Raw genomic sequence first — 20,206 nt, forward strand, 5'->3', positions numbered from 1 at the left:
AAGAAATGGGCATACGTTTCAATTGTCTGATGTGGTCAAATTCTTAAAGCCAATAAAACCCAAAGTTGGTTAACTAGCCCCAATAACACATTAGAGGAATAATTACAATGTAAATGCCTATAGGACCAAATAAGAAGGAAGTTGGCCAGATACGGAAAGCAGAAGAACATTCATTCCCATTCAAGAGGCACGTCAGACTTAGCTCCTGCCATTGGTGCCTTGAGAGTCCATGGGCCAGCTTCATTCTCAAAAGGGGACTCATAAAATCTGGACTCTTAGATGAACTTCCATGTCTTTAAATATTGGCCCCTAATTCAGTTTTCTTTCAAAGCACATGTGAGTTTGAGGAGTGGACTTAACATTTATAGACTGGATGCGTCCGCTGGGATAGCCGTTTGCAACATCACCATCAGATGAGTCAAATGAAATGCCTGAGAAACTAACATTTGGCATTTCAGTAAAGCTACTAATGGAAAATTTGTTCTTTGCTATACAAGCAATTTAGCTGATAACATCAAGAGTGCTGTTTAACTCGTCAATTGTAATTCATAATAAGACCTCAATGCCAGACCCATAAGTCTGTTATGAAGTTGAAAGGGCCCGAGACACAGCAACACCCACGGAGGCAGCTTACTGCTGACCTCAGAGTCACATGCTGAGCAAACATGATTTACTCCAATTTTCCAGCAGGATCTGTGGTGCAGTCGTTCACGCCCACTGCCCCATCAGTCACAAGAATGAATTGTAGCAAAAGTTTCTCCCTAAAGAAGCTGAGTGTACTCTTCACTCCAATGAGAAATGTACAAATCCTGCTAAAAGCTGTACATGCATTCTCCCCAAAGTGTCCCAATTGAGATTGATGTTTCAATGAACACATTTAATTTTGATACTCTTGACCTGAATGAATGAAAAAATATGTATGCCTCTTCCATGGCATGTCATGATTTAATTAATGACCAAAGAATAAAGTCAATGATAGATGTGTTCTGCATGAAAATGGACTGAGAGATTATTTCCTGGTTCCTCTATTTTATACTTTGGGAAGCTGAATCTTAACCCCCAATCAGACAATAATCAGTAATTAGAACCCCATTCCTTTGTAAAAGAAGTTGGTATTTGGAAAGCTAATTATCCCCAAACACTTCTGTGATCACTGCATACCACAAAGGAATCATTTTGAGCACATAGAGAAACACAGAGATCATTTTTCCAGACCAAGTTTCTTGTTATTTGTATTACCTGTAATCATTGCAATTCAATATGCTTCTAAACTTTCATATTATTTCTGCATACATTAGGTAATTTTGCAGCTCATAACCAACCCACAAATTAGGTTGTACAAGTGGATCTTGTTTAGTTTTCTAATAAAGTGAGGGCTGGAAAGATTAGTGTGTGTTTCACAAAGCCACTTGGCTACTGATTGGCTGAGCTAAGACCAGATTCCAAGTCCTCTTGCTGTCTTCCCTTGCTATTTTTTTTCATTCATACAGCAAACATTTATTGAGCATCTGCTATGTACCAACCTTTGTGCCACGTACAAAGACTTGCCCTACCCTTGTAGAGCATTATCTTACCTACTGGAATCCATCATGAACACCTTTCTGGCACAAACAGCCTCATTCATATCTAATTGGGTGAATAAGATTCACCAGAATATTTCCTTAAGAAATAGTCTGTCAACTTCCAAGCTTCAAAGCCTCTCCTTTTCTTGTGCTGTGCTAGGATATTTAAAGGAACAACCTTCTCCACCCTCCCTTCGATACTTGCAAGAAACAGGAAAGCAGAAAGATTACATAGGAAAGATTCTTAACATGTTTGAATCCGCACTTGCAAAGAGCCTCTTATTTATTTGCCCAGGAAGATTAACACATGTACAGAGCAGGCATAATGCCTTTAAATCTTAAAAGGAAGACTAATAATAGAGCGTTTTGGTAGGCTTGTTTTTGTCCACAGCAACGCAAGCTTAGTTAAATCCATTCAAATAAGGATACGTTAACATGTTGATTCCTGAGGCAGTTGATTCATCATGGAGGGAAGGTTTACTGATTTAATTATTCTAATTGCTGTCCCTTATCCCAAGTCACTCTATATTATCATGGATATTGAATAATATAAACAGGTTATTATAGTTTGAATAAGATATAGCAGACATTTGAAATAGGATTGATACTATATTTACTTTTAGTCCTAACATCCCTGTGAACTAGGTATTGCTCTCCCAGTTACTTACAAAGATGAACAGATCAAGAGGCCCAGTGACTTGCCCCAGGATTTGAGACTGAAGATCCCATGTCCTGAACTCAATGCCACATTGCAAAAACCCTGGCTGAAATGTGTTTATAACACCAAGTGCACATACATTGAGAATGTTAGATTTATGAGGTGTTTCAACCACAGCTTAAGCAAGATGCTGTTGCATACAATTCCCTGACACCAAATCCACAGCAAGATAGCATCACCCTGGACCACCCTTTGTCCCCGTTGTCAATTTCTGTTCTGAGAACCTCCCCACCCAGCACTACCCTCTTCCACGACTTCTCCCAAAGATATTTATCCAAATGGACAAAAATTCCAGGAACATGTGCACTAACGTGTTTCTGAAAAATACATGTATAACCAAATTGTAGTTCAAGTCCTATGTTAATTGACTAACAGTGCTGGGAAACTTAGGAAATCTTGGAAAAGTTAAAAATCACTTCTTTTATATTTTATGAAATCTTTTTTTTCATTTCATTTTATTTTTTTTCAATATATGAAGTTTATTGTCAAATTGGTTTCCATACAACACCCAGTGCTCATCCCAAAAGGTGCCCTCCTCAATACCCATCACCCACCCTCCCCTCCCTCCCACCCCCATCAACCCTCAGTTTGTTCTCAGTTTTTAAGAGTCTCTTACGCTTTGGCTCTCTCCCACTCTAACCTCTTTTTTTTTCCTTCCCCTCCCCCATGGGTTTCTGTTAAGTTTCTATGGAAAGAGCCTAAATGTCCATCAACTGATGAATGGATAAAGAAATTATGAAATCTTTTAAAGACATTCATAAATTAGGTTTCCTTCAAGTCTAGCCTAACTTAGGAAGAAATTTTTTTTAATTAAGTCACTTAATTTAAAAAATAAGTAAAAGGAGGGGTGCCTGTGTGGTTCAGTCAGTTGAGCATCCAACTCTTTTTTTTTTAATGTTTATTTAATTTTGAGAGAGAGAGAATGTGAGCAGGGGAGTGGGGCGCAGAAACTGAAGCAGGCTCCAGCCTCTGAGCTGTTAGCACAGAGCCCGATGCAGGACTCAAACCTACGAACCATGAGATCATGACCTGAGCCGAAGTCCAGTGCCCAACCGACTGAGCTACCAGGTGCCCCAGGTGAGCGTCCAACTCTTGATTTTGACTCAGGTCATGATCCCAGGGTCTTGGAATCTAGCCCCATGATGGGCTCCGTGCTGAACATAGAGTCTGCTTAAGATTCTCTCTCTCTGCCCCTCCCCCACTAATGCAGGCATGCTCACTCGTGCGTGCACTGGCTTGTGCTCTCTCTCTCTAAAATAGTAAAAGGAAATAGGACTGTGAGGGGGGTTACATAACCTGAGCAACGTTTGTCCCTTCCAGTCTTCAGTACCATCCCATCTGCCTAGTTTCTCAAGAGTAAGACTAGGATATAACATCAAGTATCACTTAGAGTTAGGTATTACTGATTGTGCTGGTTTCCTCTCTGTTTGGCTTGCTGAGAAGCTAAGGATATCTGACTTCAGAGAAGTCACTGACTGTGGCTAAGTTATCAGGAGGAAAGAATGTTTATGGAAAAACTCTTCTTTTCTAAGTGCTGCAGCCCCAACTTCAATGATGACAGGAAGCAGATGGGGAAATATTTGAAATATCTGTAAAACTTATGGCCACAGCTCCTGGACACTATGTTCTCCTCGTGAATGCACCTAGGTGAGGAAGCCAGTGGAAGATCCCAGTGATGAGGATTTGCAGTCAGATAACAGTGACAACCCCACTGGCAATTCTCACTATTGAGTGATGGTATTTAAGACCTTCCAAAATGTGCTGGGTGTTTAGAAGCCATGTCACATGTGAATAGTTAGCATGTGAAAGAGAGAAAATATGGGAGCTGAACTTGGGTATTTGAGGACCAATGTGTGAAAGGGGCTGTGGACTCATTAGGTGTCTCAGCACAACAAGATGAACCGTAGAAGTCCTATGAAGAACATGTATATGTAGAAGACAGGACTTGAGGCTGATTGGTGCTGCCCTGTAGTAGGCAGGATGCCCTTTGAGGGGGGCACATTCATTAGGCTGAGGCTATGGACTCCCTTGTTGGAATATCCCTGTTCAAGAAACTCTTGTGTTGGGTGGGAGGTTGGAAATCCTTCCAGTTCTCAGAATTGGTTACTCCTTGATTTCTAAACCAAGATTCTGGGAAAGCTGGTGAAAATCATTCCAGCCCAACATAGGTGAAGTTTACTAACCATCAGGAAGAGTCCTTGTAACTACAGATTCAGCTTGTAACTACAGATTCTTCTTCTTCAGGAGCACAGCACCATGCAGAAGCTGCATTGCACACAAGTTGACAAAATTGTGGCACAGTATGACAAAGAGAAGTCGACGCATGAGAAAATCCTAGAGAAGGCAATGAAGAAGAAGGGGTAATGGCTCTTTATTTCCTTCCGGAGGCTTTTCACCTTTTTATATTTTGTCTTTTCCCACAGGGAAGCTGACTGTTTAGGCCAAGGAAGAACTTGGTCTTGACTGTGTGTTCTTTAAAAGTTTTTCCTGGGAATTAAGAGATTCATTCAGCTGAAGGCAGGGATTGAGGTGGAAAAGAAGAGCTTTATTCACGTTCGACAGCCATTGGTAGATGACACAGTAACTAATGTCTCTCCTGTGTTTTCCACCCAGGCGGAAAACTCAGGTGTTTTTAAGATGAATGGAGGGGAAAGGAAGGACAAGCTGAAGTTGGGAAATTTTGAAATTACAGAAACCATTTTGCATCACCATAAAATAAATATTAAGGTTGATCTACTCTTGGGGACAAAAATACAATCTTAGTTTTTAATGTTACAAGGATCTTTAGCCCATGTCCCCAGATAAGACTGTTAAAGAAAACCTATCATTGCATTTAGTAGTATAAAAGATTTTGTCTAGAATTAAGCCCAGGAGATATTTCTGCGATGCTACAAGCTCACCAAATAGCAGACTGAAGAGAAAGCATACTGAGTGCTAGCCCTTGAGAGGTAACAGTTTTGATGAAGTCCTAGCATTTTTAGAATAATGCTTCTCTCGGAGACATTCTCAGTAATATCGCGAAGCATTCCGACTTAGGGCATAATACATCAGAGCATATATGCTGAAGACAAGCTCAGAACCTGTTCTGGTTTCAGCAGTGCTATAGATATTACAAAAGGAAAAAATAATCACTGAAATAAGCAGTAATGGTTGCTGGGAAATTGCCTTGTATATTTCCTCCTCACAATAGAATAAGAAGCAAAAATTGCCCTATGATGCCAAGAAACTCTATTTTCTGCCTTGCTGGCATGTGTAAAAGACAAAAATCTGGCTTTACAACCAGAAAGAGCTTAAAAATTCACTTCAAGGCCGAGGACCTATTTTCTAGTTTTTATCTCAAATAATATTTTATTGAATAAATGAAAAATAGCCTAAAGAAAAGCAGGAACCAAAATGGAAACTCTGACAACATACCCTTAACAATGAAGTCATTGTTAGGTCTGGAGTGTCTCTTTGTGTAATGGTTGAATTGAGTAATCAGGATACAGATATTTTGTAAGGTATACATCTGTTACTAGAAATACTGATGTTGCCCAATGAGCCATGGCCTCCCATGTTTGATGAACAAATTGTCTTCATTAGAAAGCTTTGAAGCAAAGGCTCATGGGATGGGAAGATATCTAACATTGGCACACATTTGTGATTTTTCCATTTGCAGGGGAAGTAATTGTCTCGAAATGAAAAAAGAAACAGAAATTAAAATTCAGACACTGACATCAGATCACAAATCTAAGGTAAGAAAATGCCTAGATTTGCAGAAGATACTTTGTAATTTTTTACAAGCCCTACCTAATATAAATCAGAAGTAACAATAACTTGGGGCTAGTCTGGGAAGTCAAGGGATCTCAGCATTCACCTTTGTTCCAGACTCAGTGGCTTTGAGAAGAGCCCTTTCATGGAATACCTTTTCCTTCATCTGTTGAAATATGCATTTCTATGTATCTATGTTGCCTGCTTCAGGGGCATCAAGCGAAACAGTACATTGACTAAAAGGAAATATTGTATAAAATACAGAACATGCTTCCCTATAAAAGTAACATTAAACATATGACAAGAGGGGCGCCTGGGTGGCGCCGTCGGTTAAGTGTCCGACTTCAGCCAGGTCACGATCTCGCGGTCCGTGAGTTTGAGCCCCGCGTCAGGCTCTGGGCTGATGGCTCAGAGCCTGGAGCCTGTTCTGTGTCTCCCTCTCTCTCTGCCCCTCCCCTGTTCATGCTCTGTCTCTCTCTGTCCCAAAAATAAATAAAAAACATTGAAAAAAAAAATTTAAAAACAAAACAAAACAAAAAAAAAACATATGACAAGAAACCCACCCAACTTAGGGACTGAGTTACTCTTTGATACTTATTCCATTCTAACTTTGCTGTGGAAGTTTAGGATGGGGGAAAAAATGAAAAGCTGATATTCTAAGAGATGATTTCAACTGTTCATATTGCATAAGAAAATGGGAGCTTGGGAGACTCATTAGTTTGCAGATATTTGGGGAACTGAGCACTAAGTTCCAGTCAAGAACACAAATAACTCCTCCAGCATTAATAGTTATAAAAGAGGGTAGGGGGACTCTTAAAGCTCCCAGCTCTAGCTTTTGGTCAAACCAGTCTACACGCAGCTCTCATCCAGCCCAGCGGCCCTGCTGCCTGCGTGGAGCAGCGCCACTGTTCAAGCTGAGCTTCTCGGTGCTATGCATTTTGTGTCCATTCTACCCTGAAGTGACACAGGCAGTAAGCCATGTGTCTTGGAGAATTGTTCTTCACTCTCTTTCTCTCTTCTTAGCTGGAATGTTTGAGAATTAATGTCTCTGCAGCATGCCATGATTTTCAGAAGCTTTGCACAAATAGGAAAGTAAAAGTTTTTGCATTGATATCAGTTAGCTTTTGCTGCATAATAAGCCATGTCAAAATGTAGCGGCTGAAGACCACTACCAGTTATTAGTTTAAAACTCAGTGGGTCAGAATTTGGGCTGTACTCAGTTGGGTAGTTCTACTGACTTTGACTAGGCTCACTCGTGTCTGCAGACAGCTGGGCTTGATGGCTCTACTCAGATATCTGGCGGCTAGCTGGCTGCTGGTTGCGTTTTCCAACATGACTTCTCGTCCTCCATCAGGCTAGCACAGGCTCTGTCACAGGGTAGCCTCAGAGTTCCAGACAGCAGAACGGGGAGCGTTTTCCAAGCTTCCTCTTGCACCACATTTGCTACTGTCTCCTTGCTGAATCCATTCACAAGGTCAGCCAGGTTCCAGGAGGTGGGGAAATGGATTCTAGCTCTTGATATGAGGGAAGGTACAAAACCACATTACAAAGAGCATGGATGTGGGGAGGGGAAGACTTTCTACCCTAGCATCTGTTAGAGTGGACACAGTGAGTCATGATCCAGGAATAAGAGAATACAGAGCTCTTCATTCAGACCTGTGGCCTTGTGGACATGAAGCTGGAAAGGCATGAGGAGCTGGGGAGAATCTGATCAAATCAGTAAAGGAGCCCAAGGTCTGGACAAAAGGGAACATGGACAAGTTAGGCAGTGAAGTCACAGTCCATGGCTGAATATTTAGACCCAAAGTGATCGATTATTTTAATAAGCTGTGACCTCCTGATTCCCATGGATTAGTACCTGTTGTTTTTTTTTTGTTTTTTTTTATTGTTGTAGTATCTACTGATTCACCAACCAAATTGGTAGGTGAGATTTGAAATACAGGACTGATGCTGTGTTTTCAGTTCATACTGGATCTGTGACAGTTCCAAATGGCACCATCCCCTTTTCCCCACACAGGTCAAAGAGATAGTGGCCCAGCACACAAAGGAGTGGTCAGAAATGATTAACACCCACAGTGCTGAGGAGCAAGAAATCCGGGACCTGCACCTCAGCCAGCAGTGCGAGCTCCTGAGAAAGCTACTGATCACCGCCCACGAGCAGCAAACCCAGCAGCTAAAACTGTCCCATGACAGGTAGGCAAGTGAGCCTTCTCCAGAGCGAACTCCTAATTTTGTAATAGGATTGAGTATATGTATGAGCCAAGGTAGGAAACAAGATCAACTTGACATAGGATACTGAGCTGTTACACATATCACGTCATACAGTTGAGATAAGAAATATGAGCTATAAGAAATGGCCTCTGCCATCAAAGTGCTTACAAGTGTTAGCAAGGTTGGGGCACCTGGGTGGCTCAGTTGGCTAAGTGTCCAGCCTTGGCTCAAGTCATGATCTTAGGGTTCATGGGTTCGAGCCCTGCGTCGGGCTCGCTGATGGCTCAAAGCCTGGAGCCTGCTTTGTTCGGATTCTGTATCTCCCTCTCTCTCTGACCCTCTCTCTCTCTTCTCTCTCTCTCTCTCTCAAAGATGAATGAACATTAAAAAATTTTTTAAGTGTTGGCAAGGTATTAACGCTCACATGAACAATTAAGTTGAATTCCAAATAGTATAGGATGCACACCAAAAAGCAGCACAGCACAAAGGAGCTCGGCTGCTTCCGGAGGGGTCATGGAGGCTCCACTGGGTGGTAGGACTAACAATGGGCTTTGGAAAGTGGCCTGGAGCCTCGTAGGAAAGGAAGACACAGCAGGAGACAGAAACCGACCAGTTCAGCTCCTACCTCAGATTGGATCTGGTCACTCCCTGGCTAAATGTGGTGAGACCCTTTACATTATTAGGAATTCTGGGAATTTTAGAAAGAGAGGCCTAATCAAGAAACAGCAAAGAAGTATCAGTTTATATGGGTTTCTTCCAGCTTCAGCAAATGGAATGTCGCATTTAAAATACCGCAAATGATGAACTGGACTTTCACCCGGGGCAGAAGAGTGTTGATGTCAATTACGTCTTTTTATCCCAGCTTTGTTATAGCTTGTTAGCTTCTCCCTTCATGCCTGCTGTATGCCACTGTTAGGATCTATTGATATACACAAAAGAGTAGAGAATAGAAAAGCATTATACAAACAAAGCAAACAAAAAATTTTAAATGCTAACTGCATAAATTATCTGAGTGCATTCATGAATTCCCAGCCTCATTTTGGAGTGACAGATGCAGCCCTGAGAATGTGAAGCATTTTGCCATAGTTCCCTTCTCTTTCAAAGCAAGAAAATGAGGTATACCATGCTAAGTTTGCTGTAGGTTCATGTCCTATACGCTATCAATTTTAAAGCATTCTATTAAGTTGTATAGGATTAGAAGTTGTCTTTCTTTTTTCCCTTAGAGATGCTGTTGATTTGGTACACAAAAAGGTCTGTTCGGTACCCTGCCTTTGACCCCTGCTGCAATACCAGATTGTAGGTATCTTACCCTCACTCAATGATACTTCCCAGGCTGAGGCACTCCATTCTAATCTCTCTTGTAGTTGAATAAAGAAAAGAAGTTAGCCTCAACAGTAGGCATTGTCCAAAAGAAAAAAGGTAACTAATTCTTGCATTGCTTAGGAAGTTATTTGAAGAGAGCATAAGCTATTTACTAATTTACCTTAAAAAAATAAATGCACGGCAGGGGCGTTTTCCCAAGTAACAGCAGTGTTTAAGCTTTTCTCAAGCACCCTGTGTTTGTGTGCATTCTTCACCATCGCAGCTGTGGCTCTTGGTTAAAAAATCTGGCCTTCTTGGGGCTCAGTTGGTTAAGCGTATGACTCTTGATTTCAGCTCAGGTCATGATCCCAGAGTTGTGGGATCAAGCTCCATGTTGGGCTGCATGCTGACAGTGCGGAGCCTGCTTGGGATTCTCTCACCCTCTGTCTACCCCTCCCCTGCTCGCTCGCTCTCTCTCTCTTTCAAAATAAAAATACTGCCTTTTTAATACTGGTCAGCAACATTCGGTCATTGAGAAATGTTTGTCGAATGAATGAATAAAGAAATGGTTGATTTACTAACACTAAACTGAGGAAGAATTTGAGAGCCATTTTCTTGGGCCTAGGAGTTTCTATGCATATTCCTGCATCTGGGGGATCAGTGTTATCTATCCCTTTTGATATAGTACAGATACTACTTAGAACACCTGATTCCTTGGTCACTCATTTCCAGCCAGGGTTTCAAGGAGACCCCCCTAGGTTCCAGAAAAAACTCTCTGTTAATAATACTCATTTCAGTGTTCTAAATTGTGTACCTTTAATACACACATAAGTAACCCAGGAGTCTTTGTCATGTGCACACAGACATTCTGTCACACGTGACCTTATGTCAACAACCTTTTTTTCTTACTTCCTGTGCTTATTTGAAATCATTTAGTCTCCTTCATTCCCATGAATTGTCAGAAAACATGAAGGTCACTTGTGAGGGTCACAACATCCTCTGTCTCTCTTCCAGACCATCTGGTCCCAAGAAATGTAGGGCAAAGCTCAAAAATCTTTATATTTTTATGGGCAAACATAATGTCTCTTCATCCCATTTCATCACTGTTACTTTCTCAGTAGGTAACCCACTTCCACATCTCATGGATTCAGGCTCTTTCCTGCCTTTTCACAGGATGCAAAATAACTTGATGAGCTCAATAATGGGGGAAAAAAAGTGAGAATGGGGAAATGAGCTCAATAATGGGGAAAAAACAACAGTGGGACTGTTGTTATATGTAGAATGAATGAATGGTTGGATGAATTTATTTATTTTTTATTTTAGATAGAGCACGAGTGGGGGAGAGGGAGAGAATCTTTTAAGCAGGCTCCATGCTGTCAGCCCTGAGCCCCATGCGGGACACAATCCCATGACCTGATCTGAAATCCAGAGTCAGACGCTCAACCAAATGAGCCACCCAGATGCCCCTATTTATTATTTTCTTATAGTTCCATGTCCATAACATAAAATTTTCCAGTTTAACTGTTTTTAACTGTGTGGCATCAGGTACATTCACACTGTTACGCAGCCATCACCACCATCCATCTCTAGGACTTTTTCATCTTCCCTAACTCAAACTCTGAATCTGATAAACACTAACTTCCCATTTCCCCCACCCCACCCCTGTTTGTTTTCTTTTTAATACTTAGGGAAAGCAAGGAAATGCGAGCACACCAAGCTAAGATTTCTATGGAAAATAGCAAAGCCATCAGCCAAGATAAATCTATCAAGAATAAAGCAGAACGGGAAAGGTAAGTCTGAGAACATTCACTGTGGGCATGTAGCATTGACTAGGAGGCATAGACTCAGTAATGTGTATGTGTGTGCATGCACACATACTCACATTTGAAATACAAAATCCTTGTTTGTTTTGACTAAGGATTCGGCTATTATAACTGCTGTGAAGATTTACTGTTACTATAGAATGGTTGTCTTCTGATTGCTTACTACCACCAGTAAAACAATCAATTGAATTTACATTCAGTATATGTGTGCTCATATACAAACAAAATTGTATAAAATATGGCAAAATATCCTTCCCACATTCCATTGGGTCATCCATCCCACAAGCATCTCACCTGCTCAGGTATAAGCCCAGTCTGGTTGGGTGGTTCTGAATAGCGGGTGTAGGAGGAAGGTCTTCCTTTGATTTGCCCTGTGCTGTCCTTGATATCAGGGATCATCTCCAAGGTCCCTAGTCAGATTTTCTGGCTTGACCTTATCTTGGTTGGCTTTTTTTAGAAATAGAAACCAAGACAAGAATTTAGGTGCATGTCATTTACTGAGAAAGGGATCTTCAGAAAAGAGGAGTAGGAAAAGTAGGAAGGGTCAAAGGCAGGGACTAAGCAAGGATATGTTGTTCTCAGCGACAGTCCCTCTTTAGGCTGATCCTAAGCTCTGTAGTAAGATCTGTACCACACATCCCTTTAAACCAGGGTGGTCTGGCTTTTGTACTTCTGTGTTAGTCAGTCATTGGCCTCCTGGAGCTGGGGAAGGTTTATGTGACCTCCAGAGAAGGTCCCAGATGCAAGCCCTTTAGGCAAAGGCAGTGTAGGGGATTTGAGAGGACATCAATAGTCATGTTATCCAAGAGAGGTAATTAATAGCACTTGATTCCCAGTGATCGCAAAATACAGAGCAAAGTGAAGATTATCTCTTGGGACTGAGACATGAGCATGTTTAGGGCTTCAAGTCACTTAACTCTCCCTTAGCTGAGTTGTTGGAGAACTTTGCAGCTGCAGAGGAAAGCACCCGTGTTTCACTTACATGGACTTTTGTGGGTACCTGATGTTTCCTCTTTGTTTTGAACAGGGCAAGAACTGCTGTCCAACTTCCTCAATTTCATTGATTTTTTTCGCCATTATTAATAATGATATTAAACTTGAAATACAATCAGGTATAAAGTGTAATACCATCCAGTGCATTTTCATACTGAAGTTTTGTTGAATTAAGTACAATTGAGAATGGGTCATCAATAGGTCATGGAATTTCACAGTAGCATGACCTGGAAATGAATTGACTTTTTAAAATGTTGGCCTCAGAAATTTCCCAATCAATGTGGAGTATCTAGGGAAATTATTACTCAGCTTAATCAATACTTATTTGCAACATCCTATTGTGGGTCTAGTTTATGTATTCTCAGAAAAGGAGTTTTTAAGAGCCTTAGATACGTGGGAATGACATTGTCTACTTTAGCTCAAAAACAGAATATTCCAGCCATTATAAAACCTCATCAATTTGAATTATTTTCGACTGTCCAAAGTGAAATACAGAATTCAGTAGGGTAAATGTGCTAATTATTAAACAGCTCTTTTTCATTTTTTTCAAGTATGTTACAAAGTGGACTTCCGTCCACTTTGTTTTTAATTTTTTTACTTTGATGTAATATACTTGTTTATTATAACTCTGTCTCCAGTGATAGGTGGTTCTAGAACATCTACAAATGGCTGGTTTTTTAAATAATTTCTGGGTGCAAAATGGTTGTCTTCTAAACACACGCATTGGGTGTCCACTTTAAGAAAGAACTTAGAAATGAAATTAAAAATTTATAAGCAGATAGCTATGAAAGATATATAGAAACTGAAAAAACAAAAAACAAAAAAAAAGAAACTGAAAAACACCATTTCTGAGTTGAAGACGACATTTCAACAGAAATTAGGCAATATTTATAACTGAATGACAATACAAGTACTCTCTATCAATGTGTGGAAGGTAGCTAAACCATATAGCAAAAGAAACAATCAACAAAATCAAGAGGGAACCTACAGAATGGGGAAAATATTTATAAACCATGTATCAGGGATTAATATCCAAATATATATATAAGGAACTCCTACAACTCACAACAAAACAACCTGATTTTAAAATGACAGAGGACCTGAATAGCATTTTTCCAAAGAAAACATACAAATGACCAACAGATACATGAAAAGGGGTCAAGATCACTAATCATCAGGGAGCTGCAAATCAAAACTACAGTGAAATAAAACCTCATACCTGTTAGTATGGCTATTTATCAAAAAGACAAGAGAGAACAACTGTTGGTGACAATGTAGAGAAAAGAGAACATTTCTGCTCTGTTGGCACCACGTAAATTGGTGCAGCCACTATTAAAAAAAATATGGAGCTTCCTTAAAAATAGAAATACCATATGATCTTACAACCCTACTTCTCAGTATCTATCTGAAGGAACTGAAATCACTATATCAAAGAGATATCTGCACCCCTGTGTTCATTGCAGCATTATTCAAATAGCCAAGACATGGAAAGAACCCAAGTGCCGATGAATGGATAAAGAAGAAATGATTTTCCATGCACATGTGTGCGTGAATGTTATCCAGCCATTAAAAAAAAAGGAAATCTTGGCATTTGTGACAACATGGGTGGACCTTGAGGGCATAATGTTAAGTGAAATAAGAGAAAGACAAATACTGTATGATTTCACTTATGTATGAAATCTAAAAAAAACCAAGCTCATAACAGCAGATAAAATGTTGGTTTCCAGGAATTAACGGGGTGGAGAAATGGGAAAATGTTGGTTAAAAGGTACAAGCTTCCAGTTATAAGAGGATTAAGTTCTGGGGATCTAATATCCAGCATGGTGACTATAGCTAAGAGTACTGTATTATTTATTTGAAAGTTGCTATACTATTTTCACCTTTTTTAAAAAATTTTTTAATGATTATTTTTGAGAGAGAGAATGCAAGCAGGGGAGGGGCAGAGAGAGAGGGAGACACGGGATCTGAAGCAGGCCTTGAGCTGTCAGCACAGAGCCCAACACAGGTCCCGAACCAATGAACCATGGGATTATGACCTGAGCCAAAGTCGGACGCTTAACCAACTGAGCCACTCAGGTGCCCCTATCTTGTTTTCACCTTAAGAAAAGCAGGTAGCTTAAGTGCTATTTAGAGTGAAAATTATAGCCTAGCTGTATAGAGTTTTTTAAATAAATGCAAACTAATGAGTTACATACCCAAGAGAGTATAAAATTAGAAATGCCCAAATTAGAGTAATAAAATTAGAGTAAACCCAAAGATTGCAGGTGGGGAGAAATAAAAGAGTATCAGAGTAGAAAACAAAAAGCAATAGGGATGGTCAGCAAAAACAAAGGCTTACTTTTTGAAAAAACAAACCCCACGAGATCAGTGAACCTCCAGCAGGACTGCGCAAGAAGAAAAAAGAGCACAAGTTAGTAATCTTAGGTCTAAAAAGGAGGCATAACTGCAGAAATAATATTGTTGAAAATGAAGACTACTATAGAGAATACTACCAGTGAGTCTGAAAACTTGAATGGACAATTGCCCAGGAAAATATAAATGTCCAAAATTGACTGAAAAAGAACAAGATAACCACAATAGACCTCTAGCTATTAGAGAAATTCACTCAGAGGTCTATTCAGTCATGAAGATCACTCCCTGGTAATGATGCCATTTCACAAAACTAACTGACACAAAAGTAAATGCCTGGTAGTACCAAGAGCAGGCAAAGACATGCAGAAAAGTAGCATTCAGACACTGGTTGTGAGTGCAAATAAGGACAAGTGCTTTGGAGTAAAGGTGAAGCCATTCATTCCCTACCAACCTGCAAATCTAGGTCTATACCATAGAGAAATCCTTGCTCATATGCACAAGAAGATACTTGTGCATACTTATTTATCACTATACTTATTTAATCAATAGCCCCTGTGCCACACATCACAGGATCCTGTGCACCAGATCATTACCATTTGTCATTGATGGCCAACTAGAAATATTCTAGTCTCTTCATAAATGGAAAAACCCATATGGCATATGAAAATAATGAAGTGCTTTTAAACACAGCCGTATCTCTAAATTCTAGGTTAAGTAGTAAGTTACATGAATAAACCCAGAATATGTTACCATTTCGGTAAATTTGGAAAATACACAAAACAATACAGACCTGCAGCATCACTTGTGAGCTGGTTACAAATGCAGAGTCTCAGGCCCCACCCCAAAGCCACTAAATCAGACCCCCTGGGGGTGGGCCCAGCAATCAGTGGTTTTGACAATATCTCCACTAGATTTGTAGGTGCATGAAAATTTGAGAAACACCTGTATGTGTTATTAAAAAAATTTTTTAACGTTTATTTATTTTTTTGAGACAGAGAAAGAGCATGAATGGGGAGGGTCAGAGAGAGAAGGAGACACAGAATCCGAAACAGGCTCCAGGCTCTGAGCTGTCGGCACAGAGCCCGACACAGGGCTCCAACTCACAGACCGTGAGATCATGACCTGAGCCGAGGTTGCATGCTCAACCGACTTAGCCACCCAGGTGCCCTTGGAATAAAAATATTAAAACATAGATGGGAAGGTCCACACCAAATTCAAAATAGTGGTTATGTCCAGAGAGAAAGAAACTGGAATCAGGAAAAATACAAAAGGGGCTTTAATTATATCTCTAACACTTTGTTTCCTTTAAAAATACAAGACAATTATGGCAAAACATTAATATTGAGTAATCTGACTGGATACAAAGATGTTTGTATTTTCCACTGTACAGTATAGGTTTCAAAATTCCACAAAAATTAGGAAAAGTGGTAATTCCATCCATATAGTTAAATGGAATAGGACTTTAATATTATGTCAATTTTATTCAATGTCAGCTGCCAACTGATATTTGTACCTATTACTTTTAGGAGAGTCAGGGAGTTAAATAGCAGCAACACCAAAAAGTTTCTGGAAGAAAGAAAGAGAGTAAGTATTTTATAATTCTCTTGGCACTGTAAACAATAACTCACGCTTAGATATCAGTCTTCTGGCTAATTTGTTTAATTTGATTTTTCTGTAAACATTCTAGCCTCTCTTGTCTGCTCCCTGAGAACTAAATAATCTATTACTAAAATCTTTAAGATATTAATTTGGCATTATTTTATATGGAAAAGGGAGCCAAGTTTTAATTGCACCTAAGTACTCTATTGTTTTAGCAGGAAAGATCTTCCCAGTAAGAATTAGGGGGTTATACTCTTCCAGTTGTCAGACTACTTTTCATGATTTTTTTAAATAATTATCTCCCTGGGTTAAATTGTAAACTTAACGGTCATACCTCTTCCATCCAAAGTTTATCCGAATTTTTTTTTTTTTTTTTTTTTTTTTTTTTTTGCAGCTCGCCATGAAACAGTCCAAAGAAATGGATCAGTTGAAAAAAGTCCAGCTTGAACACCTGGAGTTCCTAGAGAAACAGAATGAGCAGGTATTTTACCTAAAGGGCATAAAAAGACATAGACAGCCAGCCAGGTTTGGGGGTGGATGCCGTACCTGCAGATAGTGACCCTTCTGCTAAAACCCATAGCCTGAGTAGCAGCATGGAAGGGTGGCTAGGATGTGATCCCTTTTACTGTATTTTCCCCATTGCATCAAACAAGAACAGAAAATACCCTTTTCTGAAATGGGAGAGGAATGTAGCCATGGGAGGAAGAGACTCTGAAGTCGTCTTTGGAATAGGTTGTGATGATTCTAATAGTGATGTCCCTGAGAGGAGAAAACAGAGGTTACAAATTATGTCTCCATTTTCATTTAGAGCTTTGTAATTTGCAACCTAGGCACATGTGATAGTCTATTTAAAAGCAGATGAGAGAAACCACCTGGTTTCAACTTCAGTCTTAAAAGTCATAAAACCACCTTAGGGCTTACTAGTGGGACCCAAGGAAAGGAGCTGCCCAAAACTCTACAAGCCACCTAACGTGAGTGGATACCATATTCTTGGTATTTTGTTTTTGTTTTTGTTTTTTTCCAGCAAGGCACATAGTTACCCCAAACCCAACTCTTTAGTTAGCCATCGGGCATATACCAACACCAAGATATATATGTATGTTTACCCGAAGAATAGTGCAGGTGGGGTCCTTCCCAAATGGGCTACAGTCCACTGGCCATCCAGTCTCATTTCAGTATGATGGCACTACCACCAGCTTATAAGACAAAATGACCCTCCATGGCAGGTTAAATTTGAGTCTATCTTAGTTCAAATTTCAGTTTTTAGGTATGCTGGTTTGGAAGTTTTTTTATCTAGATAATTTACTTCTATCTAGGAACTGTCAAGAGGTTTTGATGAAACGTGTACTACATTGTTCTTTCCTATTTCCTCATCTACAAAGCAATCCTCTTTAAGATGTATTTCTCAGAGTAAATGGCTCCTTTTGAAAAACACTTCGATTGGAATTATGCTAAAATGTATCTTTTAGAAAGTAAAACAAAACCCTTAAATCTTCTCTTTTTGTATTGCAGTTGGGTAACAAGTAAATCCAACTTCTGGTTTCAGATTTGTTACTTTTTGGTGGACAGAAGTTTTATTCATCAACATACTTCTGAGTTATGTTTCACATTTCCTTTTCAGCTAAATGCTTCTATTCATGAATAGTCCACAGATCCTCAAGGGGGACAATAAATGTTTTATTGTCCTGTGGGTCCAATTCATTTGACCATCTCATAGATACATCACGTTGTGGTACGAGTTACCTAGCTTATGTTGTTGGTCTTAAAGCACTTCTCAGGAAGTGTTCCCATGGGCAAAATGGGAATATGAATAAAGGTAAAGCCACCATCTCCAAAATGTTAGAACCTACTTCTGTGATTCAGGGCTGGGTGGGGATAACGATGCCTCTCAGAAGAAGGCAAAATGAAGGTAAGGCAGTTAACTAAATTAAGAAACTCCTTGGAAATCACTGTGTTGCTTAGCAACAAGTTTGACTAAAGAATGTAAATGTGCTAAAAATTACTCATTACTACAATAGTGGTGAATATCAGAGCTAGAGAATATGCTTACCTAGTGTTTTTTATTTCAGAGCCAAAGTACATAATAAAAAAAAATCACTTGGAGCTTTTATCCTAATACATGGGTAATTCAAACCACCCCAGAGTTCTTGCATTAAAATATAATGGATTAGTGATAACTGGCTTGATAATATTGGGAGGATAGTGGCTTTTTGATCCAAAAATTGATACAATGCATTTCAATATGTTGTAAGCAGTGTCTACCACCCACAACTGATACTTTGAGTCACAGAAGCTTAGGAAAGCATAGAATATGAGAAAGCTTGAGATTTGATGAAGATTCAGTGAGATTCTATGACAAGAAATTCACAGTATCCTATTGATGCTTCCAGAAAAGGTAGAATTTGGACTTGAATTTCTGTGTTAAGCTTTGCTTTACCAAAACATGCCCTGTTCAGTAAAAAATCCAGTCCCAGATCTTTCTAGTGTGGTTTTGTTTGGAACTTAACAGTCAGAGAGCTCTCAGTTACTCTGTGTGTTACAACACTGTCCCAGGCATAGTGCAAAAGATAGAGTGAGTGACTCCATTTCTTCCCTCATAATAGGCATGGGCTGGAACCAGGTAGGAGAGCTCCCTTCATAGCCAATTAAACACTTCATTGGCAGAAAAGTTCCCTTATTTCCAGACATCCTAAATTTTTAGAACAGTCTCCCAAACCTTTGTTAAACCCAAAGACCACTTTCTGCTTCTAAGCCAAAGATAAAATAATTTTAACATTCATCCCTTATATCTCCCTTTAAGGCTTCTTACTGCTTCCTTATGACCCAACTCCCAGAGGTTCACCCCATCCCTGCAAAGCAGAGTGTGGAATGGATCTCCTTAATTAGCTACACCAGCGTTGAGGGCACTGGGGCGGAAACAAGTCATGTTTTAATATATTTTGGCCCTGATTCTAGATCCTAACCTCCTGTGCTCTTTTTAAGCCATCTAATGGCCTTGCCTACTTGGTCAGCCAATGCTTCATTTAAAAGTCCAAAGGTCAGGGACTCGTTTTCTACTAAGTTTTCCCAAGTATCTCATCATCCTCACATGTACCATTCCAAACATCAACAGCTCCATTACTTTCACACCCAAGCTTTAAAAATTGATTTTTGTCATCAACCCTACCATTTAATAAAGTGAGGGTTCTTGCTAAAAGGTGGGTTCTCCCCCTTCCAATCACTGCTGAGGAAGAGAAGCACAGTCTGGGCTCTTAGGCATCGGTTGTTTGTTTTGTTCTTTTTTTTTTCTGTTGAGATCAATTTGGGGAGAGTTTGTCACTGATGGGTGTATACATGTTTTATTCTTAGCTTTTTTGCTTTTCTGTATATGGTTTTACATTCATTTTTCAAGTTCACTTCAGTATTCATTTATTTTGTTTTATATGTATGACTCAATTTTGACATTACTATTTTTGTACAAACAGCTATTGAAATCCTGCCATGCAGTGTCCCAAACGCAAGGTAGGACTGAAACTCTAATCAGCAAGACATTGCTTTCCTTCTCAGCTATGCTAGTGTTCTCGGGGCGATCTCCATTTATGATTCATATCTGCTTATAGCTAAGTAGTATCTCAAGGTTTTGGATGTAAAAGTTTGATCATGTCATGCTTGGACTTCTGATGTAATATACAAACTGACATGCCCAAAATCTTTAGAGAATGATTTCTGAGGGAGTTGGAACCAACGTTTCCTACTACAGACCTAGGAAACTCAAGTCATGCTAATAACGATATACCTACACATCAAGAACAGTGATATATGACTGTCATTTGGACTGACCACAGCTAACTCTGGGTCACGAGGTCAGATCTCTCCCAAACATTAATATGACTGCAATTAATTTTAAAGCACCCTAC

The 20,206-nt window shown here is 39.7% G+C and overlaps 1 protein-coding gene across 20 annotated transcripts in view; it reads left to right on the plus strand.

Moving 5' to 3' along the window:
* Positions 1 to 20,206, plus strand: part of PLCB4 (phospholipase C beta 4) — a 415,996-nt gene that overhangs the window by 392,524 nt on the left and 3,266 nt on the right. For 19 of the 20 annotated variants that reach the window (XM_053200245.1, XM_053200251.1, XM_027069585.2 and 16 more), the window contains 7 exons: positions 4,525 to 4,640; positions 5,939 to 6,014; positions 8,048 to 8,223; positions 11,232 to 11,333; positions 16,238 to 16,295; positions 16,705 to 16,791; positions 19,775 to 19,811. In XM_053200245.1, coding sequence (XP_053056220.1) covers positions 4,525 to 4,640; positions 5,939 to 6,014; positions 8,048 to 8,223; positions 11,232 to 11,333; positions 16,238 to 16,295; positions 16,705 to 16,791; positions 19,775 to 19,811 — 652 coding nt within the window. The remainder of the gene's footprint in view (positions 1 to 4,524; positions 4,641 to 5,938; positions 6,015 to 8,047; positions 8,224 to 11,231; positions 11,334 to 16,237; positions 16,296 to 16,704; positions 16,792 to 19,774; positions 19,812 to 20,206) is intronic. The other variant, XM_053200252.1, reaches the window with a different exon arrangement.

Source organism: Acinonyx jubatus, chromosome A3 (assembly GCF_027475565.1).
Source record: "Acinonyx jubatus isolate Ajub_Pintada_27869175 chromosome A3, VMU_Ajub_asm_v1.0, whole genome shotgun sequence".
Taxonomy (NCBI): domain Eukaryota; kingdom Metazoa; phylum Chordata; class Mammalia; order Carnivora; family Felidae; genus Acinonyx; species Acinonyx jubatus.